This window comes from Tympanuchus pallidicinctus, unplaced genomic scaffold (genome assembly GCF_026119805.1).
Source record: "Tympanuchus pallidicinctus isolate F22 unplaced genomic scaffold, pur_lepc_1.0 scaffold3, whole genome shotgun sequence".
In the NCBI taxonomy this organism is placed as follows: Eukaryota; Metazoa; Chordata; class Aves; order Galliformes; family Phasianidae; genus Tympanuchus; species Tympanuchus pallidicinctus.
This window is the reverse complement of record NW_026294747.1, coordinates 2,214,867-2,241,076: the sequence shown is the minus strand read 5'-3', so window position 1 is coordinate 2,241,076 and position 26,210 is coordinate 2,214,867. Positions and strand designations below refer to the sequence as shown.

General features: G+C 45.7%; 2 protein-coding genes across 6 annotated transcripts in view; both read right to left on the bottom strand.

Annotated features, from left to right (window-relative positions):
• Positions 1-8,919, bottom strand: part of QSER1 (glutamine and serine rich 1) — a 36,017-nt gene extending 27,098 nt beyond the window's left edge. The window contains exon 1 of one of the 5 annotated variants that reach the window (XM_052693184.1): positions 8,773-8,919. In XM_052693184.1, the coding sequence (XP_052549144.1) occupies positions 8,773-8,888 (116 nt within the window). In that variant the 5' untranslated portion in view covers positions 8,889-8,919. Of the gene's footprint in view, positions 1-745; positions 3,437-4,330; positions 7,707-7,742; positions 8,171-8,772 lie in introns of those variants that run through there. The other 4 variants (XM_052693186.1, XM_052693187.1, XM_052693188.1 and 1 more) reach the window with 4 other exon arrangements.
• An 8,703-nt stretch (positions 8,920-17,622) lies between these two features.
• Positions 17,623-25,621, bottom strand: PRRG4 (proline rich and Gla domain 4). Its single transcript, XM_052694417.1, has 7 exons — positions 25,564-25,621; positions 24,538-24,851; positions 23,995-24,106; positions 20,943-21,106; positions 19,705-19,753; positions 19,207-19,342; positions 17,623-18,499 (listed from the first exon to the last, which is right to left on the bottom strand). The coding sequence occupies exons 2-7, from the start codon at positions 24,580-24,582 to the stop codon at positions 18,271-18,273; spliced, it is 735 nt and encodes a 244-aa protein (XP_052550377.1). The 5' UTR covers positions 24,583-24,851; positions 25,564-25,621; the 3' UTR covers positions 17,623-18,270.
• Positions 25,622-26,210: the final 589 nt, after the last annotated feature.

The following is a 26,210-nucleotide window of genomic DNA, read 5'->3' as shown; positions in this document are numbered from 1 at the left end:
AGCCTCAGACATACTAAGAGAAAACCAACAAAAACAAGGCTGCGAGAGCAAAGCTGGCTCAACGCTTTCAAATGCTGGCAGATTCAAGAAAAAATGAAAAGGAGCCAATACCTTGTATCTGCATTCTCTTGGTTCTCTCACTGGACTGTACAAGAGATGACCCTTTATACTTCAAAGTCAACCAATATTTGCACAAATATATATATATATTTCTTTTCAATAGTCTGAAAAAATCATGGTACCCCTGAAGGAAAAAGAATCTGAAGCTTGAAAAACAAAGCCCACCACTGAGAAATTAGGAAAGTACCCCTCAAGTTGATACGTCTTGAAAGGGAATAGGTCAGATGTTACTGCAACCAAGAGCACACATCTATGGCATCTGCCTGACTTGTTTTTGAACTATCACGTAAAAAAAACAAAGAATGAACAACATTTTAAGGCATCTTTAATGCTGTTATCCTGCAAGATAGAAGGCTTCCAGAAAGACAGAAAAAACAGAGTTAGACTTCAATAGTATTATGTTACAGTAAAACGCACAGTCCTGTTCTATTCACAACTTTGCATTCTTAACTTCTAAGATTGTTACAGGCAGTGCATTCAGAGTAGCATATATAAAGCCCTAATCCACTGCACTCCCATTAAAGACAAACTTATAACACAACACTCATTTCCACTTCGACCCACAGCCCCCATGAACACGACTGAGACTGCTGGCGCTCGGACACGGAATGCCTGCAGTACTCACCAGAGGAAACACTCCTTACTTCTTTGCTTTCCAGGGCCAAGGTGACAGCTTCCAAGAACTAAACTCCGAGGCAGGAAATTATACGTAGGTAATTGCTGGAACGAGCACAAGTTTGCACCGTTCACATGATCCCTTCCTTGAACGCATGTCATTTCTTAACAGAGGAAAAGGATTTCACAGCAACAAAGACCTGTCTCCGTCTTATTCCCATGCCAGCATGTCTGACTTATTTATGCTTGAGCCTTCTAGAAAGCAAAGGCAGAATTGCTTCAGGAAAGCAAAAACAGTCTTACTGGCACTCCAATACCTGAGCACAAGTGCTGGCTTGCCTGACTAAGGAACCTGTGGAGTTCTCAGTAACAATTATAAATCTCTTCAGAAAATCACTTAAACTACATCTTGAAGCTACGGATGTGAAAATTCTGATTCCTACAAAAAACAAGCTGTTTCTGAACCTCAGGTGTATGAAAGGACTTCACACACTGCCATATGTTCTCTTTTTAAAGGTACAGATTGTCACCTGAACTTTATTTTTGCAAAAGTCAGCAGAGCGTTATCTGAAGATGTGGCTTAGCTGCATCAATGCCTTATAAAACAGAGAATTCATTCCAGCTCCTGAGATGCTTCCCAACCCTTCTCCTCCCTCTCCGCTACTACAGTGCCATAACTTGTGGTAAGCTAAAGTATTACCTTTCGGGTTCTATTTGATTTCTTATCTTTTTGTTTTCCAATTACATGGAAAAGATAAAGTTGAAGTTGAGATGTTAATCACAAAAGATGGAAGAGATGCAAATACCTCTGTCCTATTGACAGCTATCTTAGGCAACACCTCTCCATCACCACACCTCCAAGCATTTCACAGTCAAATAACCCATGAATTATCTTCTACTTTAAACTAAGGCACACGCACTAAACCACTCAGATTTACAAAGGAGGCCAACACCCAAAAGCAAAGATTTAAGCATCCTGTACTGAAATAACAGTCAATTTTTCAACGTTTCAAAGCTGGTATTTCTAAACCATTGTGAAGCTCAGGCTTTGCATTCCAGAGCCACAGAACTTGCACAGAATTGAGGCAGCTACTCACCACCTACATTTAGGAATGCAAACTGCAATATCCGTGTTCATCTGCACAGCCTATCGTTTGAGGCAACCAAATATACTCTAAGTCTTTTCGCAAGCCTAGATGTTTCCCACACTGGTTTCCCCATCTCACAACACACAGCAGTGGGTAAGCAGCTGACATGACCTCCTTTAGATTCAATAAAGAGGCACCTCTGTGACTAAGACCCCTTCTGTGCTGATGTAGCAGGCGTGCTCAGAAAAGATTTAACACTGTAAAACACATCCTCAAGAGTCCTTTAACGTAAAGAAGACATCAGAGGATGCTGCTCCCCACTTCTACAAGGAAGCTTAGTACAGTCCTTGAAGAAGCGTTCAAGCTAAATTCATCAGTGCTCTCTTCATCTTACAACAGATTGCAATCTGCATTTCCAGTCTTCCCAAGGGGACCCTGCCTAACGCTGTCAGCAGGAGTTCCTATTCATACCACACGAACCCAGTTGCACAAGTACTTCAATGAGAAAAACCTGTGCTGTTCAAAATGGCAGACAAATAGCTGCGTCGTATTTACTGCTCCCTGTATTATGGAGAAACGTCACCCTCTATAACGAGCTCTTGCATTACACCCCAAATCATCATTTTAAGATCTTCTAACTTTCAAGCAGCTTTCTAAACAAAAAAACACAAGTAGTAATAGAGAACAAGATGACACACACACACATTATAAAGTTCTTCTAAATGATGAAAAACCTGTATTTGCTTTTAAAGAGAACAACAGAAGGCAGTTTTGGGGAGGGGAAAAGATCAGAAGGAAATCCCAGCTCTCTTCAGCAGCTCTGAGGATTGGTGACCTTCACATCACCAGCTCCAACAAAAATATGAAGTTATTTGTCAAATGCTTGCTGCCCAGAGGCTTAAGGAGTCAGCCTTCTCTAGGATCACTCTTGGTATAGCAAATACTCACAATCAAGAAAAACTTAGTACAAATGCTATCCCTGGCAGACTCGGTAGAGAACAACAAAATGTGAGAAAGAGATGAATTGAAGGATTATTCGCTGCCTAGCACCAGAATTTTTGACACGAAGAGAGAAAGTAAACAGGATGTGGTGTGAAACACTAAGTTGCCATATTTCTGACAGGGATTTCCTGGTCAGAACGAAGCGCAACACAACACGCAGCACAGGCTGGTACATTCAGTATCTCCACAGAACAGCAGCCGGACCGCACACACGTGCACAGCCCGTTTGTCTGCCTCAGCCCAGATGTCCAAGAGCTTTTAGACAAACTGCCAGACATCTGGAAACACCAGACGAAGGGCCAAAGCTCTCAAACTCTTCTCCTGCAACCTCAGGTGAAAAAGAGGGCTATCTCCAGTGAAATCTAGACATACGACAGCCCTGCGCAGCTCACACAGAGTTATTAAGGAGTAAGTATTCCTTCATATCCTCCTATGTAAAATAGCATTACTCTCAGATAAGTGCGCCTAAGGGTGCCTTTTACCTGCTCAGTGTAATTGGTTACACTTATTCAAGTCCCAGGCAAGCATCAGAGGTAGGCATGTAGAAGGAAGATGAAAAGAAAGGCAACGGGGGCAAAGAAGAGCTTGTCTTAACACATATAGGTTCTCAGTGAACTGCTCTGGAATAAGAAAATCCAAGTACGCAGGTGCTGGTGAATAAAAGCTCCCTACCCGTTCCTTGTAACCCACAGCCAGAGAGGTTTTAAGCACAGGTGTCCATTCACGTGTAACAGCCCATCCGGAGCAAGAAGGCAAGGAAGCAGCGACAGGAGAGGTGACAAAATCAAAACTGGTGAGATCTGCCTCGTAAATCAGTAAATCAGGTAACCGAGAGCTCGGTCCTCTCTGAATGCAGCGCTTTTCTTTGCCTGAAACTTCTCAGAGTTCCCTCCATCACTTGCATGGCACAGCAAGACTCGCCTTGCTGCAGAGGCTGAGCACCGCATGGTGTCCGCATGGCATTCAGAGTTATTTTTGTCCCACTTACGGCCACCAAGGAAGGTCTGAAATGACAGGATTCATGCGCTATCTTTTAACCAGATTTATTTTAAGTGTATGGAATAGGCACTCATCATGCAAAATGACTTTTTGATACGCAGAGTTGTGAACGCTTTGCCTAAGTGCGAAGAAAAAAAAAAAGAAAAAAGAAAATCAAACAATCCAAGGAAAATACCCTTGCGTTGTATAAGAGCTCTCCTTATTGTACAGGGAATAAAACCAGTCAAAGTCCTTTTCTCCTAACGAAGACTTTTCTAAAAACAACCTCCTTCCCATGACAGCATCATGCCAGGATCAACAGCATCTCCAAAGGAACAAAAAAAAGAGGTGGGCGAAAGTACAGAAGAAACAAAGGGAAAAGGTTGTTCTCTGGTGATACAAAAGTAAGTGCTTACACCTAAAGTAACAGGGTGAAAGATAAGATACTCATACCGACTGAGAGACTTTTTGCAAAGGTGAAAGAACACAAAACCCCTTTCTTTCCGAACAAGGAGGTATTAAGTAACCTGCGGTGAAGCTCTCAGCTCCATGGGAAAGAGCTCACATCTGAAATATCACCGTAGGTGACCTCAAGGCGGGCCCAGGGCTTCATGTGGTTCATCTCAGGGAGTTCCTCCCGGGGATCTGGGCAGCAAAGCCTTCTCAGGACACCTGCTGAAGACAGCAGGGCTGCACCCTCAGCTCCTGCAGCGAATAACAAGATGCTTGAAACACCTGGTGTAGTTGGTAGACTCCCAGACAGGTCAGTAGCACAGCATTTCAGAGATGCTCTTTCGGCTCATTCAGTAAGTCCCTCTAAAATACCTGTGCTACTCCACAGATTGATTGCGTATGAATGTTTCCAATACAGACCATGACAGAAAGTTTAGTAATATTTAGAAGTGACTCACCTTGTCATATGTTTTTAAATTTTATTTAATCCTCTTGTGCCTTTATCTTTTCATAGAAAACATTTTAAACACATTCTGTTTATGAGCTTCAGCTTTCTGCAAGTGAAACACCGCACCACAGGGAACTTCTTGTATTACACCTGTTTAGCAACAAACACTGTTTTTACCCCTCAGGAAGTTTCATTTGATTAAAAAAAAAAAAAAAAAAAAAAAGAGAGTTGTATATTTTTCTATATTACCTGCATTTTTAATTTTTATTTTCTACAACTTCTATAGCTATGCACAAATCTACTATCACTGCAGATTGAGCCCTACCAAAGTCACATCTTTACAGCTGTTACAGAAAGTTTGACAGCTATGCAAAAAGGGTAAGTTTAAAAAATAAATAAATCCTAGCAGTGCCTTATAAAAGTTGGAGTCTCGCAGTTACATAACTTTCCCTCTGAACTATCACTAAGCAGTTTGTTATTTTAGATTAGCTGCTATAAATATAGGTCACGCTAACCAAATGTCAGTGCTATCTATTGTAAAGAACCGTCTCAAATTCAGTGCTGTAAAACCCATACGTCTGGGTCGGACAGAGACGGACACAGACTGCCAGCACAGAAGAAACACCAGAGACCACAGCGGTTGCCATCAAGCTTAAAATAACAAATAACTGGGACTGTCATTCAGCCACACACAACACAGGGTCAGGTCCTAGAGCTGGGCTAACACCAAAGGAGAGCAATTAGCAAAAATCCTTCTCCGAATGGAAACAAGAGGGCTCGCCAAGTCGGGCATGTACTCAACCAGGAACTCATCATCATTATCGCCTTTCTGCATTTCTCCTTCCAACTAATTATGACAGTCTCACCAACTACTACACAGCCATTATGGTTTTCTGAAGACCGTGTTTTTCCTCAAGCGAGTAACAAATCAATCTGCTGCTCAATACGGGACTGTACAACCAAAGAGACAGCATCAGTGCAGAAATCAGGTTTCCTAAGAGATAAAGGGCATGAGCAGCGTTGTTCTGCAGGAATTCCTTCCAGCTGCAAACAGACAGCATAAAAAGCAGGGGGAAAATGGGGAGCATGGAGGACAGGAGTGCCCATCTCAGCCCTCCTGCTCTGGGCTGCTTTGATTGCGCTGCCCAAGCGCTCCCCAGTGCGACTGAGCTCTTCTCAGCTAATGAAGAGGTTCCAGTGATTTCCATTCTCATTCATTGACTTCTATTTACTCCAGGATAAGCTATGTCACAGCAGACCTGGTAACGGTGTCCTTACAATACTCCACCGCAAGCTTCCTTCAATAGGAGCAGTGCCACTGCACAGACAAAACAGTGCCTGCAAGAAATAAGGAGCAGGATAAAAACCAGATGGCTGAAGTTAAGTACAGGACGACAGAAGCAAGGCTTGTAGGGAGGAGAAATCATTTTGATGAGCCACGACTGTGAACACGGCTCTGCACACAAAGGGAACGCAGCCTGCCACAACACAGCCTGCACCAGCATAAATATCAGGACAGCCTGACGGAAATACTGCTGCCTGTACCACCTGAAGGCCACGTTCTCTTCAGACAAGGACCAGATGAACACGGCACACATTTTTGTGATTTAACAGCAGATGAACACAGCTTCAGCTGTTCAGATGACTACCTGTCAGCCACAATCAAAACCAGCGTTTGGAACATGGTGAAGCAATCTACAACAATGCAAACCGGAGCGCTCGAGCTCTGTCCCAGCACACCAGCACCTACACAACCCGCTTCCAGCCTCACCAGTGACCAGCATGGCTCTGAGGTCCCAGCTCCCCACCTCGCCGTGGAGAATAGCAGTGGGAGCGAGAACAGAAACACCTGTGCACACTGAGACTGTATTTAGCACTGTCCCCAAGGCAGTTTACATCCTACTGCATTTGAAATCTTACCATACAACATGAACCCTACATAAGAACTCACTACAAGAGAACTTCAAGTACGCTGTAATTCAGGCTTTTTTTCCCTGACACTGCTGCAGCTTAAGAAAGAAAACACAATCAACTTAAAACATTGGAGTCAATACCTTTAAAAACATACCGTTTATCACCATCTACATAGCCTCAAGATGAAACTTTTAGGAACTGAAAGCAAGATCTCCTTGACATTGCTTCCTAAAGCACAGCAAAAATATTGTCATATTAGAATGCATTCAGTAATTCTAATTTGATTATTTTTTTTATTAGCAGGCTGAGCGTTATAGGTAGCAGGCAACGATCCCGTAAGCTTGTGTGAGGAACTCGTCTTGAGACTGCTCTCCATACCATTTCCATAAAGGAATTTCCAAAATAAAAAACTGATAATGCTTTAAAGTAGCACCTATTAAAAAGATTTAAGTCATGTTTTGAAAGCAGGGTGGTTGTTTTTCGGAACGCAGGAACCAATCATCAAGCACTTGTGTATCTTCAAAGACCCTGGAGGGATCCAGGGTTTCTCTGCACTACAGATTCTTAACTGACCTGGAAAATACAAAGCTTCTTCATGGAACAGATGACATGATCCTCCACAGATGCTGAAAACTGGCAAGAGCAATACAAAAAGGGCATGTCGCTGACTACCGCTGCAGCCAACATATTAACATGACTAAGAGGAGCCCAACGATTAAAAAGGAAGATGAAACAGAGCAGTGGGAGATTCTATTTTACCACGCTGGCAACTTTGAAAGGACCAAAGCAGCTTCATAGGGCCAGGTTGTGGCCAGGAACCCAACACTCCTTGCAGTTCTCTGCGAAACGGAGAACCTGGAGCCTCAGGCCACACAAAGATCTTCTTGACATCGATTTAATTGCTTAAAAAATGCACTGTCTGCAGTTCAAGGAGAATGACAATATATTGGAGGGCACCCAGGAGAAAACAAAATAAATGAAGTTTAAAAAAAAAAAAAAAAAAAAAAGAGAGAGAAAAGAATGCCTGGTAACAAACGTCAGAAAATTATTTTTCTTAATGAGAATGTAACACAGAAAATGGATGAAAACTCTGAAGAATTCCTATTTGGGAAAGCATGACTTACCATAGGACTTCCAGCATCAATAGGACCATAACAAGATTTGGAGCTGAAAACTGAAGGCAGCCACCTTCAACTCAGGGATAAGAAAAGAAACGTAGAGCAGGCAGGTCTGGGCTGCATTGGAACCGGCTGCTCAGAGGGGCCGCGGAGTCTCCTTCCCTGGAGACATTCAAGACCCACTCGGGTCCTCTCCTGTCCAACCTGCCATCGCAGGGGCTGGGACTCGACGATCTGCAGAGGTCTCCTTCAACACCTACGGGTTGCAGAGCCCAACGACTCTGCAAATTCACGAGGAATTTGTAACCCTAACCTTCTAAAGCTTAAACTCTAGCTTCAAACGCAGAGGGAAACAACAAAAAGAAGCGCCGCGACCGGCATGACGAGCGCGGCAGTCCTCAACCCGACGCCCCGTTCATCTCACCGCACGGACCGAACCGCGGCGCCCGCAGCTCCGCAGCTCCACGCACACCTAACCGACAGGCAGCTTTCCGCGCTCGCGACGCCGTTTGCCTTCACGCCGCGCCGCACAGAGCGGCACCGCAGCTCCAGCAGCGCGGATCTCGGCGCCCAACAGAGGCTCCTTCCAGCCGGCGGAGCTGTGCCCTCGGGGAGCAGCGCAAGGCCGACGCGACGGCCCGGCTATCCCCGCGCTTCCCGGAACTCCACCAACTCTCCGTCGGCGCTCCCGGCCGGTCTGGCGGCGGGGCGGCCCGCAGGCAGCGCGGGAGGCGGCGGGCACACGGACGGACGGACGGACGGGCGGGCGGGCTGGCGGGAGCGTGGCTCGCGCGGCCGGGCCGAGGTCACCGCTCCGCATTGTTCCCGCTCCGCTCCGCGCCCGGCCCGGCCGGCGCCGCCTGAACTCTTGAACCCGCGGCGCCACAGCCCAGCGCGAGCCTCCGGGGCGGAGAACGGCGACGGCGGCGCGCCCCGCTCGGGCAGCCCGCCCCGCCGAGGGGCCCCGCTCCCAGCCGCGGGGCCGGGCCCGGACCGAGGCCTTTCCCGCCGCGTCCCCCCGGCGGCCGTTACTCACCTGGGCTTCGGGCCGCCGGCGCCCCGCTCGTAGGCCCAGGCGGCGGCGGGCTGCGCGGCGGCCGGGGCCGGCGGCTCGGCGAAGCTGGGGGTCGGCGGGTAGTTCCTGTCCATCATCGGGGCAGGGCGCGGGGCGGCGGGGGCTCGGCGGGGCCCTTCGCGAAGGGCGGCGGCGGCGGGGAGCGAGCGGGGCGGGTGGGAGCGGCCCCCCCTGCCTCATGCGGGGCGGGCGGCGCCGCGGCCCCCTCCCCGCCGCGGGCCAGGCCGCCGCGGCCCGGCCTCCCCTCCCCGCCTCCGCTCCCCTCCCTGCCGCTCAGCCGCGCGGAGCCGCGGGCGGCGGCGGGGGCTGCGCGGCGGGCGGGCGGGGACCCATGTCGGGCCGCTCCTTCCCAGGATGCACCTCCCGCCACGGCCCGCCGCGGGGAGCTGAGCGGGGCCCGGATCCGCGGTCGAGGGGCTGGGAGGAGCGCGGCGAGCGGGGACGCGCGGCCTGGCGGGGTGGCCGGGCCGGGCCCGGAGGGTGCGGGGAGCGCGGCGGGGGATGGCGGCCGGCACCGGGCCGGGCGTGAGGAGGGGGAGGGGGGGGGAAGAGAGGACGGCCGAAGGCGGGGACGGCCGGGCCGGGTGGCGAGGGGAGAGGCCGGCGGCGGCAGCGGCGCGGCGGGGCCGCGTCGAGCGGAGCGCTGGGGCTTTGTTGGAGGGGCCGGGGCGGGGCCATCTTGTTCTCGCTGAGAGAAGCGGCGCTCCGCGGCGTGGCGTCAGCGCCGGGCACCGCCGAGACGCGGGGCGCCGCGGCCACCTGAGCGCCGCCTCAGAGCGCGAGGCGCGGGGCCCGGCGGCGTTCCCGCCTGAGGCTAACACCACACAACCGCCCGCGGGCGCGCGGCAATCCGCGCTGCACCCTGAGGGCACCGCCGGCGGCGGGCACGTGACTGCGGCACGTGACCTGCGACCGCCTCCCCCCGCGGAAAAATTGAATCCAGCCGGGGGGGGGCTGGTGAAATGTGGTTTGTGAGCGTGTGCTTTCGAGGCTGTTCTGGTGGGTCGAGGGAGCGGGGATCGCTGAGCGCGGTAAGGAGGAGTTTCTAGCGAGGTGCTGCGGATTTCTGCGGCTCCTTGAAAGGAGGTTGTGGTGAGGTGGAGGTCAGCCTCTTATCATAGCATCACAGCATGGTCTGGATTGCAAAGGAGCACAGCGCTCATCCAGTTCCAACCCCTGCTGTGTGCAGGTCGCCAACCAGCAGCCCAGGCTGCCCAGAGCCACATCCAGCCTGGCCTCGAATGCCTGCAGGGATGGGGCATCCACAGCCTCCTTGGGCAACCTGTGCCAGTGCCTCACCACCCTCTGGGGGAAAAACTTCCTCCTCATATCCAACCTAAACCTCCCCTGTCTCAGTTTAAAAGCATTCCCCCTTGTCCTATCACTGCCCACCCTGATAAACAGCTGTTCCCCTTCCTGTTTATACACTCTTCAAGTACTGGAAGGCCACAATGAGGTGTACTCAGGGCCTTCTTGTTCTGGGTAACGGTGTTAGGGCAGGGGCATTCAGGCTGGGTCTTAAGAATAGTTGCTTCTCAGAAGGAGCAGTCAGTTGTTGGAGCAGGCTGCCCAGGGAGTCACCGTCCCTAGAGATATTGACTGAGAAGGCAGATGTAGTGCTTAGGGACAAGTTTTAGTGGGCGTGATGGGGATGGGTTGGGATAGGACTAGATCATCTTATGTGTGTTTTTTAGCCTCAATGATTCTATGAATGTGACACAGGATGAGATGTGCTGAGGCAGGCAGGAGGAGAACAAGGCCCCAGGGTGAGGGTTGCTTGCTGTGGATGAAGGTGAGGGAGCACCTGAAGGCTTCTGTACTGCTCAAAAGACAGAGATGTGTGCTGGTGGCTGAGTAAGGCTTCTGAAGGTTCACTTTGTAGCACTTGAGGCAATGTCAAACCACAGGGTTTTGCAGGGAAATGCAGGCAGGAGAAACTTTTGCCTGCAGCTAACCAGATTAGACATGTGATATAAATCAGCATCTCAACATGTGAACGGAGTAGAGGGAGTGCTTAGTGGGAAAGCTGTTATCTAGGAGATTTCAGGAGGAAAAGCTGAGGTTCTGATTTTCTCGTTCCCAGATTCAAGAAGCAGCAAGGCCAGTGTGGGGAGGGCAGGTGAGTGCCAACACTGCTTAGAAAAGGCTGAGGAGAAGCACAGAGAGGCCAGGGCATAGGGAGGAGAGCAGAGTAGATCATGCCACCGATAGACCAGCAGAGTGAGTTTTCCTTGTTTGTGTGAGTGAGCTCCTGCACTGCTTGCAGCAGGGACCTTTCCCTGGGAAGCACAGCCAGTCACTGTTTTACATGCAGAAAATGCCTTATGCTGCTGGAGAAACACCTGTGCTGCTGATGCCCTGAAAGTAGCTTTGTGGGGAGGACACTTAGATGTTCTTGCAGGATGTCTGCACATCACCATTACAATAGTCACCTGGAGTTCCCCGTTTCCTTCAGATGGAAGGGGTGATAGGTGTGTGCAGGTGGAGCCCCGTGCACTCAGCTGTAGGGTTGGTCAGAGGGATGGTGGTGATGTAAAAGCTTCTTGCTGCAATCTGGGACAAGGTAGTAATAAACTGTAAAACTACCAGTGCTGTGTTGAATTTTTCTCAGTTAAGGACATGAGCCTTAAAGCATGTGTATTTTCTTTACAGATTATTTCCCTAGAGAGGGGTGTATGTTAATACTGATACATAACTATAAAATCCTATCGCATAAGACATTCCAGGAACAAAGATCAGTTGAGATCTATAGGCAGGGAAAAGAGGCTCACTTAGTCTGAGCTAACTATCTAAGTATCATTATGCTACAAACACAACTGAGAACATCACCACCAGTGTTTGTAAACACCACCTAAAGCCCTGTTATCCCATAGTCTGCATTTCCTGTGTCTGAGAGGCAATTGAATTCTGAGGTACCTGGGAGACTCCTACCTTTTTCTCATCCAACTGATCCCTGTTCTTGTTGCTATTCTTAGAAAGTTCAATTGAAGTGTGCGTTAAGATGTGTATTAAAATTCTAGACAGTTTCATGATTCTGAATATTAGCTGGAAATGTTTCAATTCTTGCATTCACGAGGAAGGCATCGGTTTTGAAAGCAACTACTGCTTGACTCTGAGAAGCTGACCTTCGGTGGGCTTTAATGCATCCAGGGCTGTAGCTCATAACTGATCATACTATGTGTGTTTTTTAATCAAGTATTTAAGTATGTTTTTCTGAAAAACAAGCTATTATGAGTAAGATCTTAAATTACAGCGCAGTAATGCAATCTGTGCAGCTTAGCAGCCGGGGGAGCGCTGAATTTCTGTTGCTTGTTCTTCTCCCTGAACAAAGTAGTCTCCAATTGGAAAAATAGTGCATCTTCTGGAGATGTAAAATTGTCATTTGGTGGTCAGGAGGCACATAAGCACAGATTTATGTACTTAAGGTGATATGGAGGCTGTGCCTGATGTCCAGGGGGTGTGCTTCAAAGCTGCAACTGCTTGCTGGCAAGGATACCTTGTCCCAGCAGGACAAGGATGCTCACAAAAGGAGAAGGCCTTCCCCTTCCCTTCTTCCTTCTCTGCTCCATCATCCTGTCCCCAGACATTCACTCTGGTCACAAAGTGAGCTGTAAATTCACTCCTCTGGCAAAAGAACATTTTTTTTTGCCAGGTCACTTTCCAGTAATTCCACTGAGCTGAGCCAGCTTGTTTTGCGTCACACAAATAGTGGTTCAGGGCAAGGAGTGGTACTGCACAGCCAGAAGCAGGTGGGAGAGGAAGGACGTGACGAGAAAAAGCAGGAAGCTTGCTCTTGATGACAAGATGTTGAGGTGGCTCATGTTGTGTTCAGTATAGGAATCTCTGTACTGAGTGCTGGAGAGTATGTCTCCAAGCTTAGCCTATGCTTAGCCAGAATCAAGGCAGCACTGGCAGGACTGTAAGCTAATATACCTGCCCTTTTCTTTAACCTAATGGTACATAATGCTTGAAGGCAGTGTCACTTTAGTTTTATCTTTAAAGTGGCCATTTGCCAAATGAAATGTAGGATCCAAGTAATGGGGAGTTTCGGTCACTGTCATCAAAATTTTGATTTGGCAGTAATTAGTCATAAAAATCTGATTTGGTCATAATTAAGATCAGTAAGTCAGTCACAGATCCAGGGCCAGAATAAAGCACCACCTTACATTTTTTTGTAACCAATTTATTGACTTATTTGTTTCTCAGTGCTGTTAGCACCTATGTTAATGCATCTGCTGAGTGTGATCAAGTGTTTTCCTATTGTATCTGGCCCGGCAGAATGTTCCCTGGTATGTACAGCCTGAACAGTCCACAGATGTCAAATACCAGGACAGCCCCACTCGGGGCCTTTGTGCACGAGGCAGCAGGTGGTACTGAATGGAGCAATTCTTCTCAGGGCCAGCAGTTGCTGCCTGCGTTTTTGGCATCCCTTTAACTGCAGGTACAGTGAACCTGGCTCTACCAGGCTTTTCCAGTGTCTGTCCACAAACACTGCCTTCTTTTACAGAGAGCACTGCTTCTGTCCTGTGCCTTTCCATAACAGAAGGCGCCTGGTTTTGCTCCTATCTCAGCTTTTCCCACGTGTTTAACCAGAGACTTTTCTTTTTTTTTCTTTTTCTTGCATGAAGAAGTTTTCAATGTAGCTGTTGCTTTTGCAGCAAAATGATTGATTTGCCGTAGGGCAATTTGGATGCTCTGAGAAGAGTCATGGCAAAAGCATGGAGTCAGAGGCACACGCTGGATCAGCGAGCTGACCAGCAGCTTCAGCTGCTCAGCAGAGAAAGTGGTTAAAGCCCAGCACGCAGCTAATTCTGCAAGTCTGAGCTTATGACAGAGTTGGTGGAAGTGGACGAAAGGATCATATTTCAGACCATGATAGTGCTTTATTCTGGAGCTATCACAGCATCCTAAATAGCTCGCTGACATACACAGACGTCTTGGTGGCTGCTTACAGTGACTAACGCTTTTCCATTTGCCAGCAAACACTCTGGAAGTGCTCAGCAATTAGCCTTATCCCGAGAGAATGGGCTTTGAAGATTGATGGAAGTGGCGTTTCGGAGACTTGTGGACATTTTTATGAAAGTTAATGTTCCATGATTAAAAATATCCAAATAATGTGAGTATGTGCGACCAGATGAAGTTTGAAGAAGTTTGGGCCAAAGCTGAGCTGGGACTGATTAACAGATTTTGAAAAGAGTGCAGGATAAAATTTCTGAGGCTTCTTTCTTCTCCGTTGAACAGACATTAGGTATGGGTTTATAGAACATGGATATAGGGCCTTAGTGTGGACTCTGTGTAGGGGGACGTGCTGCCAAGCTCCCGTATCTTCCATTAGAAGTAAAGAGAAGTGCATCAGGTGTTAGGCTGGACAATCACGAGTCTTTTCAAGCCTATTACTGATCTTTGCTCTTTTAGGTGCAATTGTGACTGTGATCCTGATCAAAGCAGAAAATTGCAGTCACTTAACAGATTAGATTTTGCATTTTACTTGGCACTTGGCCTGTTGAAATGTCGAACTGGACACTAGTAGATGTGTAAATAGGGAAGAAATTGCTGCCTTTCAAAGAGCACACTTTATCCAGGAGCCTCAGGGCAAGTACTCTTTGCATTTCTTTATGTTCAGTGCCTTTATTTGATTAAAAAAAAAAAAAAAAAAGCTTGGGTATAATCTCAAACAAAGGAATCACAATCTTCAGGAAGATAACTGAAGTTGAGCTACAAAATTATGGCACTGGAGGTGTGAGCTGGCACAAAGCACACTGTGCCAATGAGAACAAAGTCCTTCCTTTTCCCAGTCCCCCTCCTGCTCACGTGGTTCCACAACTGCTCACACTGGAGCTAGTTCAACCCACGTACCCCTTTTGTTTCTGCTGGATGAGTGTGTTCAAATTTATGAACTATGATTTAGAAGTTGTGCAAGGCCAGTGGGAGAAATGCAGTGAGATTTAGGAAAAAAGGCAATTTAAATAAAAGCCTTTGCTCTCAAACAAGCTCGTGATCTGACAAGGAGTATTTTAACTCTTACCAGAAACCATCCTTTGTATCGCATCCAAGCTAAGTGTTTACCATGAAGTACTGGGCATTCAATTACCAATATTTGTTTAGTAGGCTTTGGAGAATTGGAGAATTTCACTGAAGGTGTTTGAACAACCTGGGTGATCAGAGGCATTTCTTATTCCTTAAATGAAATTGGCACTGCATCAGAAGTTTAAAACCTGAGGTTCTGAGGTCTTTCCAAAACACACCGATTTCTAGACAGAAGTATTTTTTCTGATACGTCCGTGTGCCTGGCTTAATGTAATGAACCTACACCCCACCAGTCGTATTCTGGGTCTCAGTTCAGTTGACTGCTTTGTTGTATCTTTGAATCTTTGCTATGCTCTGAGTTTTTAACCAGCTTGTTCAGTTCGTCTTGTGTGGTTAGAAGTACAAATCTAGCTGTTTTATTTCTGCTGTGGGTGAAAGAGAGTGGTTTAATTTAGTGCAATCACGCAGTCAATTTGTTTGTTTGTTTTCCTGTAAAGTTACTCTGCACCATGCTGTGCCTTGGGAGCTGCACACATGTGCAACTTGGCAAGTTGCTCCCCGCGTTCAGTGCATACCTTCTTCAGTCTGAACTCACTATTACTGAACAAGGAAGTTCTCTTCCTGTTTTGCTTTTGCACACCTGTTTTGGTGCTCTCTGATGTGATCTTGCTCACTTCACTAACCGTAAGAAAGTGGGCGTTTTTTTTGCCATGTCAGTGTTTTGAAGCTTCCAACCAAAGAGCTGGTGAGAATCAGAAGAAGGTGGAAGGGTACACAACCTCGTCCAGTCCTGAAGACTTCATGTACAGAGCCTGTTGTTCACCATTCAGAGTGGTGAAGTGGGAAGTTTTTGTTAAGAGAAAACAAACCATGTCATCTCCCCACTGACAGGGGCTCTACAGCACAGCAAAGAGTTGATTTTTTTAAAAACTTTATCATAGGCTGAATTAAATTCCAAGAAATGTGCAGATGTTTATTGGAAACCGTTTTGCAAGAGAATAGAGACTAGCAGTGTTTTAACTATTGCTGCCTCTCCCCCTGAAATGCCAGCACTTAAAGTTGGAATGAAAAGATAACTAGGGCAAGTGCATTCAAAAGGCTGTGTCGGGTGGGCAGAGGGAGGGCTGAAATGTATGAAGTCACAAGAACCAAACACACAGCTCAGAGACTGCTGCAAGCAGAAGCTACCACTGAATGAAGAGCACGGCATTTGTGGAGATGCGCTGAACGCATCTGAGGGGAAAAGATGAAATTTCTTAACTGTGAGAATGATGCAGGGATAAATTTGTACAGTACGAGAATGAATATATTTCCAACGCAAAGAGAATGAACTTGAAGTGTCTGATAGATGAGTTTCACACCTGGGGTTTCTTTCCTGTTCTTCCCCGCATGGAACTAGTGAGGATAGCAGCAGTAAAACTTCTGTTGGTGGGGAGGTTTTAAATAAACCAGACTTTTTGCGGTTTTTAATGTTAGCAGGCATCAGCAGGACAACAGAATAATATTTAAATCAGGTTTGGGAACAGCATTGTTTTTAAATAACGTGGCAGCACAGTACATTTTTATTAACAGAAGCGACCAGTTCTTACATTTCTGGCTCCAATCCCAGAGCAGTTGAAGCCAATAAAAAAGATTGCTGTAGACTTCGATAGAACCAGAGTCAAATGCTTCATGACTCACATTTTCCTGACCTGCAGTGAGGAAATACACTTCCACGTGGCACTTTGTTTTTGTTCTTCCAGTGAATTCACACGTGCACACACACCCACTTACTCATGAAAAACCTAAAACATGTAATGTTTATAATGTTGCTCATCAGAGCATTTGAGAAATGAAATAGTAGGCTCTCTTGTTTTGCTGATGCAGAAAACACGTTAAGTGACTTATTTTTACGTTGGCAGAGTTGGAGGCTACTTTTGTGAGCCTCAGTTATTTGCTGTAAGTGATCACCTGTCCACATTTGTAAGAGGTTGCATGATGTAACCCTGTATGATGTCGAAAGGACAACACGGAAACTGAGTTTTGGGAAATGGGCCAAGGTGATGGCTAAGAGCATTGAAGTGCTGCGACATGTTTGGACCTGTTCTGAGAGAAATGAAGTACAGTGTAGTTTTTCCTCAGAATCTCATTTAGAAAACAGGCAACGAGTGAACTGCTTGGGAATTCTTTCCCCACCTAAGATGAGATAAGCTTAAGTTGTGCTTATTTTAATGATATATGTCCTTTGCAAATTGCTACGTTGCACATAACACATAACCACTATCTGAATGTCAGCCTGCATATCTTCAGTACCTTCAGGATCTGAACTGCAGATTTGCTGATTACATACGAAGTGTTACGCTCTACAGAAGGTGGAGTTTTTGCAGTTTCTGTACTATTTCTGTAGTTTAATTGCTAAAGAATCTGAACTTTCATGAGCCCTGTGAAACCCTCTCTTTAAAAGTGCTGCTAACACTTCCATTTAATTTATATTTGTCATTCTTCCTGTCTCTTCCAAAGGCCCACAGTACTCTACTTGTTTGGTATTCTCTAAATAACAAGCTAGAGCATCAAAATCACAGAAGCACAAAATGGACCAGGTTGGAAGGGACCTCAAGGATCACGAATCTCTAATCCCCTGCCACACGCAGGGCCACCAACCTCCACATTTCATAGCAGCCCAGGCTGCCCAGGGCCCCATCCAACCCAGCCTTGAACACCTCCAGGGATGGATGGGGCATCACAGCCTCTCTGGGCAGCTGTTCCAGCCCCTCACCACTCTCGTAATAAAGAACTTAAAAAAGCTTTTGATTAACATACATTTTTGTTGAGTGTGCAATGTGCCATGCAACTAATTACTCTTTTTAATCCAAAATAATAATCACAAAAATACATCAAATTAAGTAATGTTTACCAGCAAAGTCTAAAACGAACCACTGTAATCCAGAAGCAGAAATATATTCACACTTGCAAGATAAACTCATCGCATGATTTTCATACTCAAATCTATTACTAGAATGAATAGAAAATCCACACAGCAGCAATGTCAAACAACACAGCAGACTTATGATGATGACTGAAAGTATTAAGTCACCAAAAAATGGTTACTGTCAATAAAACCAATTAAAATAATGTTCCTTCTAAAGAAACAAGATAAAACTATTAATAAAACATCAATAATATGATGGCATGGCTCAAAGTGCGTGTGGAAGAGGGGCAGTACAAGACTTACTCTTTATACATTCTCTCTTCTTAAAGAAACACCCTTGTGCAAAGAATGGTTCTGCAGCTTTTGCAACAGTTCACTCTCCCGAGGGGATCTTGATTTGCTCCTAGCTGTGCTAACAATCTTTCACATTTCTGTAAACCATCTTGCAATATGCAAGGTAGTGAACTTTTTAAAAGTTTGTTATACCTGAATGATCCCTCCTCCCTTCAGGAGGAGGTTTGTAGCTAAGGGGCAGGAAGCGACATAGACTTCCTAAATGCCCGTACCCATTTTGGGGGCCCTGGGTAGGGGGGCGGAGGTGCGTCATGTTGCCCGCCTGAAGTAATTGCTTGCTCATAAGTTGGTAGTCCTGAATCATCAGGTCTGGGAGGAAGTGGATTTAAAGAAAGTTCTTCGTGCCTTCTGAAGATGGAAGTCGAACTACGTCTTCTGCTTCTTCCATGATCCAAATGCCTAAGTGACATCAACAGCATTCATAAACAGTGGCTTTTGTTTTAACAAGGAAACAAAGAAGTCATCACTCTTGCAAAATTAAAAAACCCAAACAAACAAAACCCCAAACAAAACAAACACCCTTGCCCTTAATGATCAGAAACACCAGAATCCAAATATTCTCTTCAAGCTACACTGTAGGAATAGTTCATTAAATTTACAGGGAGAAGAGAGCAGAGAGTCCTCTTGTGCTCCTTGAATTTTATGATGAAGGAACGATCAGGGCTAGAGAATTAGCAGAGAAGTATTTTCTCCAACCTAATTCTTTTCACATCTGACATGGAGTATATGCTCCTTATGGCATGAAATCTACTTTTAAGCGTGAAATAAAACACATTAGACCTTCCATTGTAGGCCCCAACCTATTAAGTGATGCTGTATTTCAGTGTTTTGGATCTAAGATGACACACACAAAACAAACAAACAAAAAAAACAATGACCAGAAGTTATGTCAGCCATGCAAGTGCTGTTCTGCTGCTCTATGCTTATGTGTTACTGATTAACTTCAGAGTAACTAGTGCTTACCATTGTAATTTTGCTTCCAGGAAAGTCAGAAGTTTCCTACTGGCTTCCCCGAGGACACAGTCAGACCAACCACTAGTGGTTTTTAAATGCCACCCTCAGAGACCAAACTGCTTGTCTTGCTTTTAAGCAATGAAATTCCTTACCCTGGTGGTTGCCTTGATTTACATCTATCTTTGCAGCAGTAGAAGATAAGTAGTCCAATTATGGCTAACATTCCTCCAGCAGCAATCGGACCGATTAGAAGTCCTGTAACATTTATTTTTTGTAGTGTTTCATCACCTGAAAATAAAACATGGGCTATTTTCAGATAGGGTTCTTTCTGTGTTCTTGACAGTTTACACTGTGAAGAACTATTCTTCTTGTGCTGTTCTTTGTCACAAATGTCTAGCTTGCTCTGAGAAACCATGATATCTGTGCAATCCAAGCTAAGATTGCTGTTCACGTTCATCTTAAAGCAAGTGAGCAGACGTTTCCTTTCCTGTACGTGAAACTTTGAAGATGTCTTTCCTCCAGTGCCTTCCAAATAATATTTCATGTACTTGTGACCTTGACTGAGTTGTAGATCTGCTCTCTGAATGCAGGATGTATTAGAATAAACATAAAATACTGCAATATGAGAAAAGAAGAAAAGGGTTTCTTACCTGTTTTTATTCTAGGGCCTTTAGTTGAATAGTCGTTCCAAAACTGTGTCTTTAAAAATACAAAGGAGCAGATGTTAAAAAGATCCATAATTGGCTTATTGACCATTTTTTTCAATGCAGAACTGTAGCAAAATTCAGCAGCAGCATGAATGGAAGCAACTCTTGCTGAAGGATTTGAACTTGCTTATCCCAGCATATTTTTGTCATACGCTCAAGTTTGCATAAAAACTGCAACTTCAGAAAGACGATAATACCAGATCTGAACAACAGAACTGCATTAACTGTCTGATGTTAGCTCATACAGAGATATTTTTGCCTGATTACAGCAAAGGCTAGCACATATTTTGATACAAAAAACGCCTGCAGTTAACCTTTGTAAATCCCTACAAAAGAGTAAAGCAAGTTCTTAAGAATCAGACATTTGCATGAACAGCATTTGAATTCATATTAGAGAAAAACATTTATGTTGCATGATTGCTGTACAGCAGCATTTAGCCTTGATTATTTGATAGACAGCAAAAAACTCCAGCAAGATTCTGATCTAATGCTTTCACAATTGCAAACCAACATTTTCAACTTCAGGTATTTCCTGCCCTTTCTGAGTTAGGGCAGAGCACATCTAGGATCAAGAAGAGAGTACTGTTTTCTGCACTGAGTCAGTCTTCAGACAGCCATTATGTTCTATTGCTGGGCCAAAAGGTTTTTTTTGTGTATTTCCTCTTTCAATAAAAATTTTATTCCAAGCTGTATATATGCAGCAATTTAGAAGATGATTCTACAGGAATACTCTTCAATAGCTGAACTGTAGATGTAGCTTGTACTCCTGTCTTACAAAACACTTGGCATTAGACAGGGATGAAATCAGCCAATTAATACATGGAGCTCATGAATGCATTTAACCTGGATGCTGACAAATTGCTGAGAAAAACAGTGAGATTCTGAAATGTGTAGATATGTGTAGGCATAACTCTTCTATGACAAGAGATACTTGTGAAGTTTCATTTACATTTCTGTCACAGAATTGGAGCCCTCGTCTGAAGTCTTGAAGGGAATAGTGCATATGCAAGCCCATTCACTGTGTATCTAGAGCAGTAATTCCATCTAATTTGGGCCTCTACTGCCACTATAGAACAAGCAATTGTCTCACTTGTGTTATTTTTTAAGGCCTACAGGATTTAAATACAGCAATCATCTATTCAGCAGTCTCTTTCAGTGCATTACATTGTTTGAACAACTACCGTTCTATCAGTGTCTTCAAAAACTTCTCTGGCCTCCTCGTAGCTGCACAGCTCTTCCATACATTCTCTTTCCAGGTTATCAGGCGTGAATGCTTCAAAATCAAATCTGTTGTTCAGAAGATGTCGTCCAATGAATAAATTGGCCTCCTTTGCTGATGTGAACACTAGTTAAAAACAAACAAAAAAGTTATTTGAAACAAGCTTGGAAGGCCTAAGCTTTTGCTTTTTAAAGAATGGGCAACATCCTATGGGATGATGTTGAATCCACTTCTTCCCCTAGCACATCTCAACTACATACAGGAGAAAGGAGCACAAAGCTCTTCTCCTAGAACATTAACTCTGCTGCTATCTTTTCTAACTATGTAATATAAAATAGAAATACTTTCCTCCCACAGGGCATTTCAGCTATCCCTAATACTGGCCAAGAGTATTTGGTTCTCCTGACAGCTGTTGAAAGTTTAAGTTTCAGTATTACTCCTCCTGGGATGTGGGCATCAGAGCCCTTCAGAACAAAGTAATGCTTGCAGAACACAAATCCAGTCACATTCAAACTAAGCAAAAAACAAACAAACAAAACCCACCCAAAAACCCAACAACCCTCAAAATACATCTATCAGTATTCTGCAAGTTTGTTTACACAATTCAGAATTTAAATCACAGCAGCAGAGCCTTATTCTTTTCACATTTGTTCTCACTGTTGTGACAGCAAGTACTAGCTAAAGTGCCGTGTAAACATTTCTTTGCTTTCAAGTAGTGTGTGATAGGAATTCTACTGGCAGCAGACACTTCTGAAGACATTTAATTCTTTTTCTCTCCTGTGCTTCCTCCAGGTGCCACAATGCCCTGTGGAGTAAGCTGTAAGATTCCAGAAGAGTTAGTGAAACTACAGCAGGCTTTGGAATATAGGAATGCATTTTCTCACCAGACATCTTCATAGTCAAGTTTTATCCCGTTCTTTGTACAGCTTCCTTTAAGGAATATCATCTTCATATAACAGAACTAGTTTTCTGGCTTGGCTGGTAGTGAATGCATATCCTGTTCTCTAAGAAATCCAGACTATTTGGTTCAGTAACATATGTAGAGGATTATTTTTGCAAGGGCAATGCACAAAATGCACATTCTATACCAAGTCAGATAGCTAAAAAAGGGGGTGAGGCTCAGAATAAAGGTATTTGGCTACAAATTAGCTGTGTTCTCGTTGGTTTGTTTTGCTGGATTATCATATCATTCAGGAATTTCTACCCTCATAGTTAGATAGCTCTCGCAGCGCTATCTCAAAACATTTTGTTCTCTGTAAGCTAAGAAAATGCAAGTATAACCTGCATATTGGTTGTTCATGCTTTTAATATGGCAGTGTAATGAAGAAATATTACAGCATGGATAGAGGGAACAGGATGCACATGTAAGAAGACATCTTTTACTTCAAAGTAGTCGCATGATAACCTATGCTTAAAATATTGATGCTCTATGTAGCAGTAACTAGAGATATGGTCTTCAGACTAGAAAAAAAGTGGAAATGGAAAACAATTACAATATTACAATAAATACTATATTATCCATATTTTGGTTCATTGCAAATCACATTTGAATAGGCGAGCAGATCTTTGGTTTTGCTCAGAAGTGTTTCATTCCTTACTGTAAGCAATATTAGCTATACTTCCCACTTAACTTACATAATTGCTGCATTTTAAGGAATGTGAAGTGTAGAACCCTAAATCCCAGTGATACAAGCTCTTTCTCTCTCAGTATTTATCTGTTTATCTGCTCTCTTTATCACTTTGTGGGATGTAATCAATACATACCTGTCTCCACCTACAAATAGCACATGACCTGGTGATTAAGAAAGTATTTGGAGAATGAAACAGATGAATTTGAATTCTCTGCTAGATGCACTCCTGCAGTCCCAGAGCCACAGTTCAACAAGATAGTAAATTCAGTTTTAGCATGTTTAATTAAAAATGCATCCACACAACGTGCTGAATAAAGTCACTCTGGTGGTAAAAGACGCTCAGAAGATGCTCAAGGTGTAACCTCTCACTGCAGGTACCCCACACTCTTGGCAACTGTTCTACTTGCTAAAACACTGGATGAAAGAGTTGGGCCCCCTGCTTTCCAGCTCCACCTTGGAGCAATCCAGGCCTTTTTACTTCCATGGGAGGGTTCTGTGCTGTGAACTCATAAGGAAGAGGCAGTCTGGCAGCTCTCCATTTTGCCCCACAGCAGAACAGATTTTAATGAATAACCTGTGTTCAGCATTTTTCTGCTCGACCTGCTGCCCTGAACGAGTCCCTTCCTCTATGTGACGGCTTTGACAAGCCTGTGCTAGGGTTATGGCACTCCTCATTCACTGAGAAGACAGGGCAGATATCTTACAAATTCACTTATGAAGCCCTGACGCTGAGATGTTCAGTATCTCACGTGTGTCACAAAGACTTGAGTCCTTCCTGGAGACATCACTGATTTCTACCTTCCAAACGAAGGCACTGCAGTAGCAGCACTGTGCTTTGTTTGAAGGTGGTGTAAGGGATATGGTATTGAGGAAAAATATCAGTCTCAGCAAACAAGCAAATAAACCCTCTCAATACAAATGAGTTTTAGACACTCAAAACTGTAATGCACTGTGCTCAAAATGTGGCTGCTCCAAAAGTAACGCCTCCTATTTTATGGTGTATGTCCACAACATCTGAGGTGGACGTTGGTGGCATGGCAGCAGAGGTTGAATCTCTCCACCAATATCCTGCTGTATTTTGTTGCCGTGTGATAGATGGCAGCAGAGCAGCAGTCTGACACAGAAGTAACTCCTGTTCATCACTGGTGAAATCAGAATGTTAATGGTAGCAACTACGTTGAAAAAGTGTTTTGTAGCTGAGAATTTGCTCTGACAAATAGTGTTACTGTGGTCTCCGTATCTGTTGTCATTTCCAAGGAAATAAATAGGGGGCGTTCGTGTCGGAGCAAACGAAGTACTATCAAAGATTACTCAGGAGAAACAAAGTTAAGAAGATATGGTTATTTTTCCGGAAAGCACAAACTTGTGCTGGCAGTGCCTTACCATGCGTGGCGTCGGGCTGCTCCGGGCTGCTCAGCCTCTGTACGCGGTGAAGAAACCTCGACGCGGTCAGCTGGAGCTGGCAGAGCAGCAGCAGCCCCAGCATGGCGCATACCTGCCCGACAGAAACCCGCACCTCAACGCACTGACAACGCAACCTCCCGAATGACGAAGCCCGAACAAGTCCCACACATGAAGTAATCCAACGCAAGTGCCTACACGCCGTTCAGCCCGACGGATCGCTAAAAAGAAAGCACCGACCCGAACAGGTCCTGCGTGCCATTGCGTAACCCCGCACACGTCGCCGTGGCTGTCCCACTACCCGCAGTGGGGGCACGGGGACACACGGGGCAGAACGGACCTTGGGGCAGGACGGGCCTTGGGGCCGGCCATCGCCGCGGGGCTGAGCCAGCGCCCTTCGCTCCATAGGTAACTGCGGGCTTCCAAGCAACGCGCGCCACTGAAACAACCGCGATGACCCACGGAAGAGGGGACGCTTGAGAGCCCCGACGAGAAGAAAGAGAGCCCGTGCCGTGCCGCGCATACCTGCCCGCCGCAGCTCCGAGCCGAGAGCCAGCTGCCGGGAACCATCCGCCGCCGTCCTCAGCGCTGAGCGCTTCCTGGAAAGGGCGCGGTGCGCACCAGGGCAGCACCCGCCCCGCACCGCCTGCTGCGCCCCGTCGGGGCGGTCCCACGGCCGGGGAAGGGCTGAGGCAGCCCCGCGGGACGCTCCGTGGTGCGGCTGCGTGTGCGCTCGCTGCACGGCCGAGCCCTGAGAGAGCAGAAGCGTGCACAAAAAGAGCAGCGTAGGTTGTTGGTTATCAGGTAACGCTAGGATGGTTAGAGTGCCCAGTCGCTACCTGTTGGAACGAGAAACAAAAAGCCCTTAGAACGGAGGACCGAGCAGCTTCTTAACTATGAAGTTCTTGTAGTTCTGACTCAGTGTCTCGTGCTGTGCAGTATTTACCAATCGGTTATGGTGCGATAAACTGCAGATAGAACCTCTCCCCATTCGAATGGGAACTACGCTGTTGCCTAATTAAACGAGCCCCTCTAGCGGAGCACAGAGGCTGCACACCCGGTGGGTTCTTCACCCTACTTCACTTTCTGAAACACAGGCTGTTCTTCAGTCTGTTACACACAACTGTGCTTGAATTGTGCCCCTAACGTGAATATTTAGTTCTGAACATCTACACTGTTAACCATAATTTCTGAGCAGTGGATGTCAGCACTTGTAACAGCACATCAATAACAAAAGCAGTCCTACCTCCATGCCCTGTCCATCCCTAGAGGTGTTCAAGGCCAGGTTGGATGGGGGCCTGGGCAGGCTGGGCTGCTATAAAATGAGGAGGTTGGTGGCCTTACACGTGGCAGGGGGCTTGAGCTTCATGATCCTTGAGGTCCCTTCCAACCCAGGCCATTCTGGTTTTGGTTTATTTAAAACAGTGAGCCTCTAAACGATTTTAATGATTGCATAATCAACAAATATTAAGATGCTATAATTATGAAACAAATAAGAGAGCTTAGCAAAGCAGACTATGATAACAAAAAAAGGATAAATAGAAGGCTTACCCCTATCCTGGGCTCACTCACAAAACACCAGCAGAAGTGATCTCCAGAAGAACTCTTTCCCCCTGGCAACCAGCTCTTAAATAGGTCTAGAAGAGGTGGAGCCAGGTGAATTGCCTTCACCTGTGCTCCCAGGGCTGACTCATTGCTCACTTCAGGTGGTTCAAGCCGTGACTCAGTAGTTCCCATACAATGATAAATTAGCCTTTGCTGGATAAATGATTCTATAGATCCTTTAAATTGTCGAGATGTCTCACGAAGGCAGGCAATGTGCTACACAACTGTTGTGGCACCTTTAGCTGTGCTGCCATTTTTTTTTAATCTGGGAAGTTCACGTGGGTAAGAAGGAAAGAGACAACTTTGGGCTGGAAGTCTGAGCACTGTTTTTGTATTCTAAACATTCATAGCATTTGCACCGTGCCATTATAATCTGACTTATGGGTGCGTGGGCCTACAACGTGACAAGCATGTCTTACTGTTGCCCCATTCATGCAAATTCTTTGCTATATATGGGGAAAGGCTACCGAGTCTGTATCAACACCAAGAGTCTGAGTACACTTCTGTATGGGAACTGCTAAGTCACGGCCTGAACCTCTGATTGACCACCTGAGATGAGCCATGAGTCAGCCAGAGGAGCACAGGTAGAGGCA